At 35.5% G+C, this 15,642-nt stretch overlaps 2 protein-coding genes across 2 annotated transcripts in view; one reads left to right on the plus strand and one right to left on the minus strand.

Moving 5' to 3' along the window:
* The window catches only part of LOC115302071 (olfactory receptor 4M1), a 153,304-nt gene that overhangs the window by 97,303 nt on the left and 40,359 nt on the right, over positions 1-15,642 (plus strand). The window lies entirely within an intron of this gene.
* On the minus strand, positions 6,441-7,364 carry LOC115302078 (olfactory receptor 11H12-like; the record flags this gene model as incomplete). The annotated part of the gene is made up of 1 exon (XM_029952076.1): positions 6,441-7,364. A coding segment is annotated over exon 1 (924 nt), but the record flags the coding sequence as incomplete, so codon positions are not given.

The raw sequence follows: 15,642 nt of genomic DNA on the forward strand, positions 1-15,642 counted from the left end.
TCTTTCCCATATTGTTGTCTCAGTATTTATTTTACAGTATTATCAGTGAGAAGACTTAGGATCAAAGCAGGAAAAATAAATAATGGTGACTTGGATTAATTTGATTTTAATTGTTTTTAGTAAATGAAGTCATTATGTTCAGATGAGTTTATTTTTATTTATTTTTTAAAATTTTAAAACCTTTTTATTTGAGAGAGAGGTGGAGGAGGAGAGAGAGCGAGAGAGAGAGAGGAGAGAGAGAGAGAATGCACGCACATGAGCATGGGAGATGGGAAGAAGGAGAGAGAGAATCTTAAGCAGGCTCCATACACAGGATAGAACCTGACATGGGCCTTAATGCCACAACCCTGGGATCATCACCTGAGCCGATTTCAAGAGTCAGATGCTCAACCAACTGAGCCACCCAGGCATCCCTCAGATGAGTTTATTTTTATAAGCATATTAATATACTTATTATATTTTATAAGCATGTATATTTTATTGTCCCACGGGTCCCCAAACTTCTTTAAAGACATTTTAAGTTTTTATTGAGACATTATTGACACATAATGTTATGTTAGTTTCATATATACAAAATACTGATTCAATATTTGTATATATCATAACACAATTTCCACAATAAGTCTAGTTAACATCCATAACCATCACCAGACAAAATTACAAGGATTTTTTTTTCTTGAGCAGAAATCAAATAATTTTCTCATCATTGGATGGGAGTTCAATAAGTCAGAGAACCAATAGTTGGGGTGAAGCATTAGATGTATAGCTGAATGGACTTATCTAGAAGTTGCTTTCTGTAAGACTCTGTGACTGATTCTTAAGAATCTGTGACTGAATGATATGTAAGCCTCATTATTTGGTAATAATGGTTTAACAATGATTATGCATCATTTGGCAAATGTTTTCCTGAGTTTGACCATAATACCTACAAGGAAGAAAATCAAAAACTATAGAGAGTTTTGCAATTCTCAGTGTATTTTATGATAGTACAAAGTTGCCAATGAGGAGTGGTTTTTCAGAAAAACCAGACTGCATGTGAGGAGTTTAGGCTTGGAAAGGTCATCGTATTGTAAGCTATCTACTTCCTGAAGTGTCTTAGTCTGTTCCCTGATGTAACAAAATTACTGTAGACTGGCTGGCATATCAACAATAGAAACCTATTTCTCACAGATCTGGAGGCTGGGAAGTGCAAGGTGCCAGCAGATTCGGAGTCTGGTGAGGACATGCTTCTTGTTCACAGATGGTTGTCACTGTGAACACTCACTTGGTGGAAGAGCCAGGGATCTCTCTGGGGTTTCTTTTATAAGAACGGTAATGTCATTCATGATGGCTCCGTGCTTGTGACCTCCTAAGATTGTACCATCACATTGAGGATTAACATTTCAATGTATTAATTTTGGGGGAACACAAACATTCAGTCCATAGTGTGGAGATTGTAAGTCTTTCAGGGCAAAGGAATACATATTTCCCCTGGAAATGACCTTTTCTGTATTTATCAGTGGAAACAGCTCTGATTCATAAATAATAAATATTGAGTTTTTGTTTTGATATGTAAGAGCATTTATACAGATCACGATACTATTGGATAGGACTCTGGCTTGTCAGAGCCAGGAAGGAGTTTAGTTCTGTAGCAACAAAATTATCATAGAGTAAATGGTATCTGTATAATGGAGAAGACTATCTTTAGAAAATGCCTAACTTGAAGGCAAATTCTTTTTCTGCCAAAAGCCAAGGAGGTGTATGATCCCTGAGAATATGTGTGTGTGTGGGGAGAGAGAGAGAGACAGAGACAGAGGAACAAGAAAAGAGGGAAGAGAGATTGAGACTACTCTCACACTATAGGTAACTGCAGTCTCATTTTTCCTGAAACTTTATGGAGAACACATTCTTTGAGCGCTATCTTTTGCATGGATTTTAGCAGTAATTTAACAACAGAAAATAGAGTTATAGAAATATAGTTGCTTAGGATTCTGTAGAAAAAAATTAGAATTGGATTTGTAAATAGAATGATTAGGATTTCTCTTAAATTAGTGCATTCATTGACTTTATATTAAAGAAGAACCACTGGGATTTTAGTTGATTTGGAATGTGGACAGTGCAGGCTACAGCAGAGGGTTATTATTCTTTAATGAGAATAATGGAAGAAGAGGATTTGAATAGGAGTAGAAAGAGTTTTATTCTTGGTCATATTTAGCTGTGGTATCCATGAGTCCCTTGATGCAAAGGGGTCAGCATTTAACTCCAGTACCATACTTAGGTTGTTTAAAATCTATTTTTATATTTCTGCTTAAATTAACATTTAGTAAGCATTATATAGTTCATTTCTGGTGGAGGTTTAGTGAATCTAAATTAGTCTTTTTGTCAACACTATGACTTCTTGTCATGTTAAAACAATCAATCCAGACAGAAATCTAACTTTGATTAAGCCTTTTTTGACAATTGTACCCAATAGTTTTCCCTAGAGTAGGCAGATTAGAAATTCTTCTAACATAGGGTGGCTTGGTCAGACCTGTTTTCATTTTGATGTATTATATATTACATATATATTTTGCCTTATTCTTTTTCGTGTTACTATAATTGGGGTGGTGGTGTATAACATTTTGTTATTCAGTTTTCACAAGGTCTAAATATTATGTGAAAAGGTGTAGACCTAGACAAAAATAATTCAGCTGGCTAGGCAACATTCTGTAAGGGAGACTTCTTACCTGGTGGTGTCTTTTTGTGTATCAGGATTTTGATCTAAAAAGTCAAGTGAAACACTTAGATATCTACCAAAAAATGCATTCTTTTTCTTTTGTTAATAATTTATTGTCAAATTAGCTAACATACAGTGTATACAGTGTCATCTTGGCTTTTGGAGTAGATTCCCATGATTCATCACTTACATACAACACCCAGTGCTCATTTCAACAAGTGCCCTTCTCAATGCCTGTCACCCATTTTCCCTGGCCCCCAAACCTCTCACCCCCAATCAACCCTCAGGTTGTCTCTGTATTTGAGAGTCTCTTATGGTTTGTATCCCTCTCTGTTTGTAACTTTTTTCCCCTTCCCTTTTCATATGGTCCTCTATTTAAGTTTCTCAAATTCCACATGTGAATGAACATATGATATCTGTATTTTTTTTTACTTATTTTACTTAGCATAATACCTTCCAGTTCCATCCACGTTGTTGCAAATGGCAAGATTTCATTCTTTTTCATTGCCAAGGAGTATAACGTTGTATATTCATATACCACATTTTCTTGATCCATTCATCAATTGATGGACATTTGGGCTCATTCCATAACTTGGCTCTTGTTGTAGTGTTGCTATAAACATTGGGGTACATGTGCCTCTATCAATCAGCAGTCCTTTATCCTTTGAATAAATTCCTAGTAGTGCTATTGCTGGGTTGTAGGGGAATTCTATTTTTAAATTTTTGGGGGTACCTCCACACTGTTTTCCAGAGCAGTTGTACCAGTTTGCATTCCCACCAACAGTGTAAGAGGGTTCCCATTTCTCCACATCCTGGCCAACATCTGTTGTTTCCTGAGTTGTTAATTTTAGCCACTCTGACTGGTGTGAAATGGTATCTCAATGTGGTTTTCATTTGTAAAATTGCTTTTCTTAACTGGGGTGTGTGAACATGACTCATCTATAGAGATTTTGTTACAAAATTGACATGCTTAAGACCTATCAATCATCTTCTGAATTAGAATCTCCAACGACAGGGTTCAGGCAAATATAATTTGTAGAAGGGTCCTATTGATTTTGATAAATATTCCTAGTTGAGAATCAATGATGTTTAGCAATACTTAAAGTGAAGAAGTTAATTAGGAATTTGAAGAAGACAGAGAACACAGTACCTATGAAAGGCCAACTTATACATTAAAAAAATAAGAAATGTGTATGATCTTAGATATAATGTATTCAGTAAACTATAGTATTATATAACAAACTATTAAAATTATAAATCTGATATCAAGTTCTACTTCCTTCTCATGAAATTAGAGCCTATGATAATAACATAGTAGTCTGATTAATTCTGGGATGCATTTGTTTATAAAATGTTTTTATAATGTCTTGAGTATACTGGTAATTTTCAGTATGGCTTATGTTTTTACAGAAGGGCATTTTTCTTTTTGTATGGGTGATTCAGCATTTGTTGTGCATTTTCTTATAGCTTATGTTAAGATGGTCTTTGTCAGTTGTATTGCTGAGAAAGCCTGATTTAACACAGTAACATTTCTGCTTCATGATTCAGGGATGCCTATATTAGTGGTGTATTCTATACTCTATCACACTCTGATCTCACACTCTGATTGTGTTGACTAACTCTGTTCTAATGCCTATGTTTTTAGCTACATTCTAGTAACTGGAAATTTTGTTTTGGACAGAAAATGAACTTCCAAGTGAGAGCCTGTACAAGGAACAAGTTATCCATAGATCAAAGAATGAAATATCATGATGATGGAGATATTTTGGTATTCAGTTTTGCTAGGCTTTCTGACAAGTAGAGTAATTTACTTTGTCCTTACCACAGCACTATGAAGAAAGTCCTATTACTGTTACCTCTTTAAATATGAAGTAATGGAGTCATTCAGATGGGTGGGGACAGGATTTGGATTTAAATATCCTGGTTCTTACCACTACCACCCTTTGCCTGTTAACTACAAAATTATTTGTAATTATCCATTAACAAATCAATTAAGTAGCCTCTGTACAGAATGGCTTTGAGCTTCCCGACTACCTCTGATTTTGGCTGCAGAGAGTCCCTTGGGAGCTCAGAATCAGCCTGATGGCATCGCTTCCACCTCAGTCCACATCCGTGTGTTGTTCTGCTTTATTCCCAGGGCCTTTTCTGAAGTCATAGCTGCTGGCTTAGCATACCAGCCAGTACATTTTGGAAACAAGGAGTTAATGTTCAACCATAGTTACTTGATAAACGTCTTACCCTCATGCCATTCAGACAGATAATTCTCAGAGGTTCTAGTGGAATCAATTCCTCACTGATTACGATAGCCTTTTCTCAGTTCTTATTCCTGCTTCCTGAAACTGCTTCCCAGTAAAGTGCCTGCACCCAAGTCCGTGCCTTAGTTTTTCTTTTGGACAACCGCAACAAAGTCATTCTACTTTATTTGTGTTGGAAACATATAATTTGTAAACCACCTGTTAGCAAAAGGATTTATTATCTGACAGTTCACTCACTCTCAAAGTTAAGAGATCATAATTTCAAATAGCTTATTTAATGCCCTAACTAGAAGTATACACACTTAAGCAATGTTAAACATTAAGATCAGAATAGGTGAAAGGCAAGCTTTATATTTGAAGAGGGAGAAGAGTGTTAGTGTGAAATGAGGCCATATGAAGCTCCAACAACCTGTGTGTTCTCAGGCACAGCAGATTTAGGAAAATGTACATATGTAAGTGGTGGATCTGTAAATTGAACTATCTGTGCTTATGAAACCCTTGGAAAGTTTTCATATATTCCCAGGGATATATAAAACCCAGTTTGAGGATTAATTCTTTAGAATACTGCATGTGCATGTATACCAAAACTAAACCAAACCAAAGAAAGACTTAATCAGAGGATACTTTGGGTGTAAATGGAAGAAATCTACTCTATATCCCAAGAAAAGTTGAGAAAATCTGTTGTAAAAGGGCTTGCCAATAGTAATGGGAGGTGACTCTCATGGGGCATCTCTGAGTTCTTTTGATTTTGGTAAAGAACATGAAAACACAGAATTCATCAATATTCACATTCATTTAACATTGCATACTTTCTCAGTGTAGGGATTCCCCATTATCTCATTAAGACCACACACTAATTGTTCTCTGGTGTAGGAATTACCAGTCCAATTTTAGTTGAAATTAAGTGACTTGCCAAATTCACATAGTTGATTAATGGAAGAACTGAGTTCCTATCCAGACCCTCTGATTTGAAGTCCCATATCCTTTCAAAGACATCACAATGTACTTGAAAAATCTAGCTAGAAGTTGAACAGAAACATAAGGCTTTCTTTATCCCCACCAAAGAACACACATGTCTCATATTGCTTTGAGCGAAGTTTGCCCTAACACTTTTCTACCACCACAAAACCCAGGCAAAATTAAATGTTTTTTTTCCTGTGTTTCTGTGACAACTTGTATATATATTGGTAAAAACATTTATTGCATTTTATGGTGATTATCTTCTTACTCGCCTGTCTCCCATACCAGATTGTTATTTGACGGAAGAAATTGTATCTGGATTATCTTCCTAATTATCTTCATAATCTAGTGCTAAGCAAAGTGTGTAATATGAAGGAGGCTTTGAGTGACTATATGTCCAATGAATGACTGCTCAAATGAATGAAAACAAAAGGGTGGCCATTTCACCCATATCATACTAAATTAGATTATTTCACACTTCTGCTGGGTCTGCTGCCAAAGATTTTAAAAGAAATTTTAAACTTTTCCAGAACTTTCTGGAGAGCATTTTTCATTTCCTTATTCCTGAGACTATAAATCAAAGGGTTGAAGAGTGGAGTCACCATTGCATAGAACAAAGTCATGATCTTTGGCATCAGGGTAGAATGGCTGGACCCAGGGCTCACATGCATAACCATAATTGTCCCATAGAATAGCAGCACCACGGACAAATGGGAACCACATGTTGAAAAGGCCTTGTGCCGACTGGCTGCTGAGGGTAACTTTAGCACAGCAAGAAGAACCAGGGCATAGGAGATGAGGATGAAGAAGAAGCTAAGGAGGATAATGAGGGAGCTTAGGGTATAGCTGATGAGCTTGGACATGGGTGCAGGAGCACATGAAAGGGTCAGCAGTGGCCCTGAGTCACATACAAAGTGGTCAATTTCATTAGGACCACAGAAAGGCAGTTGGGAGATGAGAATAACAGGTACCAGATACCACAGAAAGCCACATACCCAACAGGAAATTGCTAGGTTGAAACATCGTTGTCCAGTCATAACTGTGGCATAATGCAGAGGATAACAGATGGCAAAATAGCGATCAAAGGCCATTGCTGAGAGAAAGAAGCACTCAGTGGAGCCCATGGAAAAGAAAAAATATAATTGAAGGAAGCATCCAGTGAAAGAGATGGTCTTGGTTTCTGAGAGGAAGTTGATCAGTGTGTTTGGAACAGTGGAATTAACATACCAGATCTCTAGAAATGCAAAATTCCCAAGCAGGATGTACATGGGGTTGTGGAGATGCTGGTCCCAACAAACAGCACAGATAATAGCTCCATTTCCCATGAGAGTTAGCAGGTAGATGGTAGAGAAGAACATAAACAGGATGACCTGAATCTCCCTGCTGCAGGGAAAACCCAGAAGGATGAATTCTCTCACTGACTCAGAAGAGGATCCTGATCCAGAGATGTTCATTTAGGCTGTAAGCTGTGCAGCAATGAGACATCATCATGAGACTGAATCCTAACAACTGAACATAACATAGAAGATCCTTCATGATCTGATCTTTATCTACTCATTTAACCTCCTATCTTTCCCCGTGCCCCTTTGGGCTCTATTTCCAGTAAGAATGGTTGCATTTCCACCAAATGACATGCTGTTCTCCCTACCTAAGGTGTCTTTTGCTCCTTCCTTCTTTCTTTCTTTTTGCTTTCCTATCTCTTTAGTGTGTAAGCTTTATGAGACAGAAGTTATGTTTTTCATTTCTATATTATCAATGTCTAGCACAGTACAGTCTCCCTAGCCATGCCAACATATTTGCTGAATTAACGTTAAACAAAAGACTCATTTTTTAAAGCCAGAATGAATGAGAAATAACATTCTAAAAGCTATGGTAGTTTTCTGCACTAAATAATTTACACTTTATACTTTGTATCAGGGATATTTCTTTACGTGTTTTAATTTACCTACTAGACTATCAACCTCTGAGAATAGAGACCAAGTGTTAATCGTCTTTGATTCTTTTTCAGTGTCTAATACGTTATGTTTTAGGCAATATGTACTATGTAATTCTTAAATGAGTAAATCATTATGCCTTCAGTTGAATCTTAATTCAGTTCTCTATCTAGAAGCCTTAATCATTTCACATACAACAGGAAAGAACCATTCCATTAGACCTTGAAGCTGGGAGGGAAGTTGTAGGGGCAGATCAGAGTAAGGGCATGCTTACGGTGGTAGACTAACATGGTATGCGATTAGAGTAACTAAAGGTACCTATTTGTCTGGAACTGTCCCAGTTTTAGCACTGAAGGTCTTATGATTCAGGAAACCCATTAGGCGCAGGGAAGCAGGGATGGATAGTCATGCTATTTGGGATCCTGAAGTTGACCCAACTGACATTAGAAATGTACATGCATTGGTTCCTTTGGATCCCATTGAAGTCTATTCCTTTTAGTTGTCCATAGGGGAAAAAGAAAGGTTGTCAATATGGTCCATGAAAGTACTGAGAAGATGGGGCGCCTGGGTGGCTCAGTCAGTTAAGCCTCCGACTTCGGCTCAGGTCAGATCTCACGTTCGTGGGTTCGAGCCCCGCGTCAGGCTCTGTGCTGATAGCTAGCTCAGAGCCTGGAGCCTACTTCTGGTTCTGTGTCCTTCTCTCTCTGCCCCTTCCCCCCTCATGCTCTCTCTCTCTCTGTATCAAAAATAAATAAAACATTAAAAAAAAAGTACTGAGAAGACACCTGGAAACTGTAAAAAGGAGCTGCCCAAATTTCTTTTGTAGGACTTTATGATGTCTTTGCCATCTCTGACTACTCTTGTTATCAACTATGGCTACATGACCATGCTCCTAGTGGGTAGACCTAACCCTGATACATTTCTTTCCTTCAAGACTGAATTACTCAGTAAAACAGCACTGTGGACCTAGTTCAAATTTCTCTAAAGGTATTATTAGAAGAAAATTACTTGATGAAGTCCAAGAAGAAATATAACTGGTGGAAGCAGCCAGTGAGACAGATTGACTTATTTAAGAAAAAAAAAGGGGGTTGGTATTCTGATTTCTATAGATTGAGTCAATTATTTTCCAAAACATTTAATGATCTGGTTTCTGTGGCCAACCTAATGAAGAAAATGTAAAGCAACCTAGAGGAGAGGAAAGACCTAAAATAGTTTGATTTTGTTTCTTCACATAAGGTAGAGAACTACCTTTACCTTTCCAAGGAGTCTTCTGGTGTTGGTATTAAGTATATTGATGTCCTTCAGGACTTTTGATTTCTCCATGCCATTACCTTGGTTTGGCCAGGTTTTCTGCCTGGATCTGCTTCTCTCTACTTGCAGGGATATCATAGGATTTATTTTTACCAGATAATACTATTGCTGTGATACTGTGATTTCCCCAGCTGTGGCTACTCATGAGGTAGGGGGGTGTGTGTGTGTGTATGTGTGTGTGTGTGTGTGTGTGTGTATATAAACAAAACATGAAGAGCCAACTTTCTTTTAGTTTTAAATGCATTTATGAGACATCTCAAAAATGATTTGCTTTTCCTAATTTCCTAACCTGCTAAGACTTCCTAGTGAATGGTATTTGTACATTGCGACTTTTGTCTTCAGTGCTATGTCTCTTTGGAACCCTGGAGTGATGCGTGTATACAGCTCCTAAAATGGAAACAGTACTTTCAATCCTATTTAACATTATCTTCTATTAATTCTTGTCATAACTGAACTCGTTTTCAAAAGAACCTTTCTTGGCATTGTGAAAAAGCTAGAAAAATTAATGTTTTAGAAAGTGGACACATCTATACTTACCTCAGTTATTGGCAAACACCATGACTATGCCAGGAATTGAAGCTATTTATATTTTGCCTTTCAGATCTTTCATCAAAGATACTAAGAACGATAATAAAAATTAAGATTATTTCTCTAGGGAAAAAGTAAAAGGGGTAGGAGCCTGATACAATTCCTGCATACCTGGGAGCTACGCCAGGGAGGAATGGGTCAGCTGTGTCCTTTCTTCTCAGTCTCAATTTTTAGTCTTAAAAGTGTGGATTCCAGGACCTTCACTAAAAAACAAACTCTCTTTTCTTCAATTAACTGTGCAGTGGCTGCTAGAGTCTTGTCAGGGGAGATGTCTGGCAGATGATGTAAAAAAGATATTGGAAGTTGTTCCAATTTTTAATTTGGAAGAAAGGTTTCAAGTAACACCTACATAAAACAATCTAGAAATGGAGTTCTGGAGAGAACACTATCTTCTATATATTTTTTGTCTGTATTTCCAGACATTGCCCCCTTGTGTATTTTAAAAAGGACTTCTCACCTCAGTTGTCCTTTGGTAGTCTTTGGGTAGGCTAGTCTTTCAGGCCAGCATCTGCCTTTACCTTCTGTGATTAGATATCTTCAGTAGAGGAACTAGGAAAAATAAGTAGTTGTGTTAAATAAATATGTAGCTGTGTCTCTTGAACTCAAAGCTAATTATGAATTGTCCTTTGCTCTGTAAAACCAAGGTTCCTCTAGGGAAAGGAGACAGCCATATTGTGAATCCCCAGAGAGATGTAGAAAAAAAGTTCTGCCTTGTGAGGAAGAAACAATGGAGAACTTAAAGACCGTGAGATCTTTGTTTCTAGTGCAGGAAGTAAATCCATTATGGTACATTTCTGGCTTTCTTCAGAATTAATGTCTAATTATATTAACTTTGTACTGTCATAGCATGATGAGCTCTCTTAAGATTAAAAAAAATATTCCCAACATTCTTCTAACCTTCTGTTTTTTGAAGTCTATTTATTTATTTTGAGAGAAAGAGAGAGCAAGAGCGAGAGCGAGCATGAGCTGGAGAGGGAGAAAGAGGAAAAGAAAGAAACTGTCAGTGTAGAGCCTGACACAGGTCTCAATCCCAGGAACCCGAGATCATGACCTGAGCAGAAATCAAGAGTTGGATGCTCAACTGACTGAGCCATCCAGGTATTCCTCTTCTAAGCTTTTGTGTGTACATGTACTTTTTTTATTTTTTTCAAGAGTTATCTTTTTATTGTTATTGAGTGTAAGGAGCCCATCTAATCATATATAAAATATTCCACTAGTATGTTAACTGCATATTTCTTTAAGATCTCACCATCTGATTAACTTTTTAGGGAATTTCTGGAATCAGGCATAGAAACATAGAATAATAAAATGCCCATTTGTATTTGGCATTTGAGAATATACCATTTATAGGTCATTATAGTGCAATTTGGGGATCTTTGAGCATCAAGAGTCAGTTTGAGGTAGCAGAACCACAATATGTATATGATGATTGGGAATGAAGTTACAAAAGGTATAGTGGACAGGAACCAAGATACATTTGCCTACTTAACAATTTTGCCTAGGATCAGTTCTTTCCATCTTAATGTTATCTTTGGTAGACATACCACAGGTTGCTAACTATTGCTTTTTGTACTATCCCAAATGGAAATATATCCACTTTGTAATGAAGTCAAGGAAATTTTTCCAAATATTGTGTTCATCATGGTGGGAAACTTCCCAGTGTGATGATATTGTCTCTTCTATCAGAAATTCACTGGAATTTTCTTCTGCCTTCATGGACAGTAACATTTGGCAGGTAGATTTGTTTTCTGTGGTATTTAGATTCACTTTTTGCTGACACATCCCCACCACTGAGTTATCAGCCAGCAGGCATTTCTTCTTCATAAAAGCTAGAGGTTAGCATCGTTTTTTAACATGCATTTCCCACCTTAAAAGACTTCTTCCATCATGGTAATTGATTTAAGCTTCTCTATGGTGTAACATCCACATCCAGTGACATCAGGTAGATATTTCAACATGCTAATTAATGGATATGGGAATTTTTTTGAGAAAATACAACCATTCAGAAATAAAAAATAATGAAAATTAAAAATTCAATGGATTCATTTAATATTGGATGGGACAGCAGATAAGAAAAATAAGTTAACTAGAGACTACATCAGAAAACTTTGTACATTAATACATTGTGAATAAACAAAAAGAAGAGAAAAATAGAAGAGAAGTTAAATATGGAAGTGTAATAGTTTAGCAGTTCTGAAGAAAGGAAGAGTCAGAAACCATATTTAAAGAGACAATATCTGAAAAAAGCTTTAGATTTTTGTCAGGCACAAAAATCTACAACTTCAAAGAGCAAGTTCAATGCATTCTAACACTACAAGTTAAAAATTCACACTCTACAAATTATAAACAATGGATACTAAAGACAAAAATAACTGTAAAAGAATGAGAAGAAAAATAGACTCTAGTTCCTGCCTTCTAGTCCTGTGACTTTTTCACTCCATAATTGGAAACCTGCAACTCCCAATATCCTTCACCCATTTTGCCCATTTTCCCATCCTCCTCCCCTATTTCAACCATAAGTTTGTTCTCTGTACTTATAGATCTGATTCTTTTTGTTTATTCATTTGTTTTGTTCTTTAGATTCCACATATAAATGAAAACATGTCATATTTGTCTTTCTCAGTACAACTTATTTTACTGGCATAATGTTCTCTGGATTCATCCATGTTGTTGCAAATGGCAAGGTCTTGTCCTTTTTTGGGTGACTGAATAATATACCATGGCGTGTGTGTGTGTGTGTGTGTGTGTGTGTGTGTGTGTGTGTGTGTGTGTATCTATACCATCTATCATCTATCTGGCTCTACCACATCTTCCTTATCCATTTATCTACTAATGGACACTTAGATTCCTTCCATATCTGGGCCACTGTAAATAATGCTACAATAAACATAGGACATGTCTTTTTTAATTAGTGTTTTTGTTTTCTTTGGGTAATACCTGGTAGTTCTGTTTTCCACTTACCCTAAAGATACAACTCTTTGTGTCCCAGCTTAAGATGAAGGGTTATTTCTTATAAGACTCCCCATGTAGGGAAGACCCTGGGCTTTAACTTCTTGTTGCAAAGCTTCTGAAATGCATCACAAAATTTCCACAGTTGGGGATACTGTCAAAGAAAATGAAGGTTTGGTGCTCCAATGTTTTGTTTATCTCTCTGTGTTCTGACTCACCCAAAGAATCCAATGATGTTGTTCCCTTCTATCTTGTTAGTTTTTTGAGGCATTTTATCAGTTTTTTCTGTTAGTTGTAGATCTAAATAATTTAGTTTTCCATTATTAGTAATTAAGGCAACTCTTGTTATTTCTACTTTTAAAAAATCTTAATCTGTGCCTTTCTCTTTGTTTCTAATGATTTCACATTAACCCATGCTTAAATGCCTAATCTCTTAAAAATATCAAATCTGTTAATTTATGCCTATTTCCTTTGCCAGTATCCTAGTGTAACTATTATTAGTTCTTTTCTGGAAGGCAACCAGTTACCTGCTTTTCCATTTTCCTCTATCTGATCCTTCTAGGGTGATATTGTAGAAATATTTATGAAATAATTTTAGTTACTTTTAAAAAATTATTTCAAATTCTTTCCACTCTTTTTAGAAAAGAGCCCAAACTCCTCACTATGACCTATAGGACTCTGTAGATTCTGACTTCTGGCTACCTATTGAAACTCATCTCATATTTCTCCTTGTTTACTGTATTTCAGTCGTCATACTCTCTAAAGTTGGTGCCTCTCACTTGCTCTTTATTATAGTACTCTGTTTTATTCATTCATAGCAGTTATCAAAATCTGCAATTATTTTATACCTTGTCTGACTTTCATATTAGAATGTTTACTTTGAAGTACAGTGTCTCTTCTATCCTGTTGAAAATCATTATGAACTCAATCATTAGCACCGTACCTGGCATATATTTGCAGTTTCATAAATATCTGTTGAATGAAAATACATGTCTTTTTAAGTGGGAATTTTTACATTATATGTGTTCATATTTTTTTAAAAACCTATGGCTGGATTTGTTAACTTCAGCTGAAAGTTCCTTGTGTGTCTGTAAATGATGAAATATTTTATCCTTCTTGTATGAGTGCCAAATATGTTCTTGTTCCTAGAAGAAATCCATGCATTAGATTGTAGAACTTCTTCAACTTAATGATACCCTAATTATGGTTGGATATGAAGAATAATAAGTTCTTTCATAAATTTTAAAGGAAAGAAAAAATTGAATTTCTAATAATTTAAATATGCAGCCTTTTAAGAAAAAAAGAAATGAACAGCTTCTAACTGAAGCTGCTAGCTCAGAAGCATTTATATATAAAAATCCAAGTTCAGATATTCAGAATAATTCCATGGACAATGGTTGGTTAGTTTGGTTTAGAAAAAACTATATGTTTTTCTTCATCATTTTATAACAGATTGGAATCTAACACAAATATATATTTTATTTTTTGTAAGACTGCTTTGTTTTCACATAGGATAACTGGTTAATATGAATTTAATAAACTTCATCTCTTGGTTTTACCGATCAGAGGAGCTAGCATTACTTCCATATATCTAGCATTATTAAAAATGTAAATGATGTATTCAACCAAATTGAATTTTATTTCTAATTAACATTTTTGTTGTAAATAGTAATTGTGTTGCTCTGTAATGTCATCTTATGTATAATTTCCAATATCCCTTGTTAACTTTAAGACCTTGAACTAACACTAAATTGATAATTGATAAAAAAAAATATTTGGATAGCTAGACAACTCTTAATAAGATAGAACATGAAAACTTTGATTATGAGGCCCACTTTTAACTTGCTTCTTATTTTTAGATATTATCAAATAGTTACCAGATAACAGTTTGATAGGGTAGCTACCTTTAGAATATGGTAAGGCATGTATTTATATTTGGCTCTTTAAGAAACATAAAAAGGGATGAATGGGACTATAGGCATTTGTGAAATGTATGCAATATGCTGATCTGCTGAGATGCTTGTGTGTGAAAGAGATTCTCAAATATCAATTCTTCTCTTTTTCTATGCTAGTGAGGAAATAGAAGTTACTGTCTTAGTTCTTTTGGGCTGCTATTACAAAAATATAACAAAAAATGGGTGGCATATAAACAGAAATTTATTTCTCACAGTTCTGGATGCTAAGAAGATAGATGTGATAGAAAGCTGATAAATTGTGTTAATTTTCTTTTTAGTGTGGTAGAAAAGGTAATCCCAAAGGTTAAAATTGTATTTCCCTTTAAGACATTAACCAGTTTACATATAACTTAGAAATTTTATTTCAATTTTTAAAATACTCACTATGAAGCCACGTTTTTATATTATCTTTTGAATTGGCTCATTATCCTACTCTTCCTAATTAAAGAGTTAAATATAATTTTTGACATGTTTTATTTTTTTAATTTTTTTTTTCTAAAATGTTATATTTACTAAGATTCTGGCAATAGCTTTATGTAACAAGACACAGCGTACAAGGTCTGCCACTCAACTTGTTTATGGTAAGTCTCAGCTTCAATATGAAGCTGTTTAAAAAAAAAATCAAAAGCCTGCTTTTTTTTTTTACATGCTAAGTATCTTGGCAAGTATGCCATGAAACACAGTATGGAATTTAAGATAGCAAGAATAAGGAGTTAATAAAAGCTAAACACTGCAGCCTAAACAAAATTCATACAAAAATAAAATAACTATCACTGGTTACATAAAATTTTCCTGACTGGTTAAAACTAACAGTATAAAACATGCATTTTAGAATCTTTAGCTATAAAGTTCAAAAAGTACCAGTGTCTATTGAAATGATTCCTCTCCAAAGCCAAAGTGCAGTCAAAATTAATTCAAATGTTATAACACATTCTAATGCTAAAAAACATTCAGTATTATTAAAGTGGAGGTAAATCCCAGAGCTTTGGGGGCTT

Source organism: Suricata suricatta, chromosome 9 (genome assembly GCF_006229205.1).
Source record: "Suricata suricatta isolate VVHF042 chromosome 9, meerkat_22Aug2017_6uvM2_HiC, whole genome shotgun sequence".
In the NCBI taxonomy this organism is placed as follows: Eukaryota; Metazoa; Chordata; class Mammalia; order Carnivora; family Herpestidae; genus Suricata; species Suricata suricatta.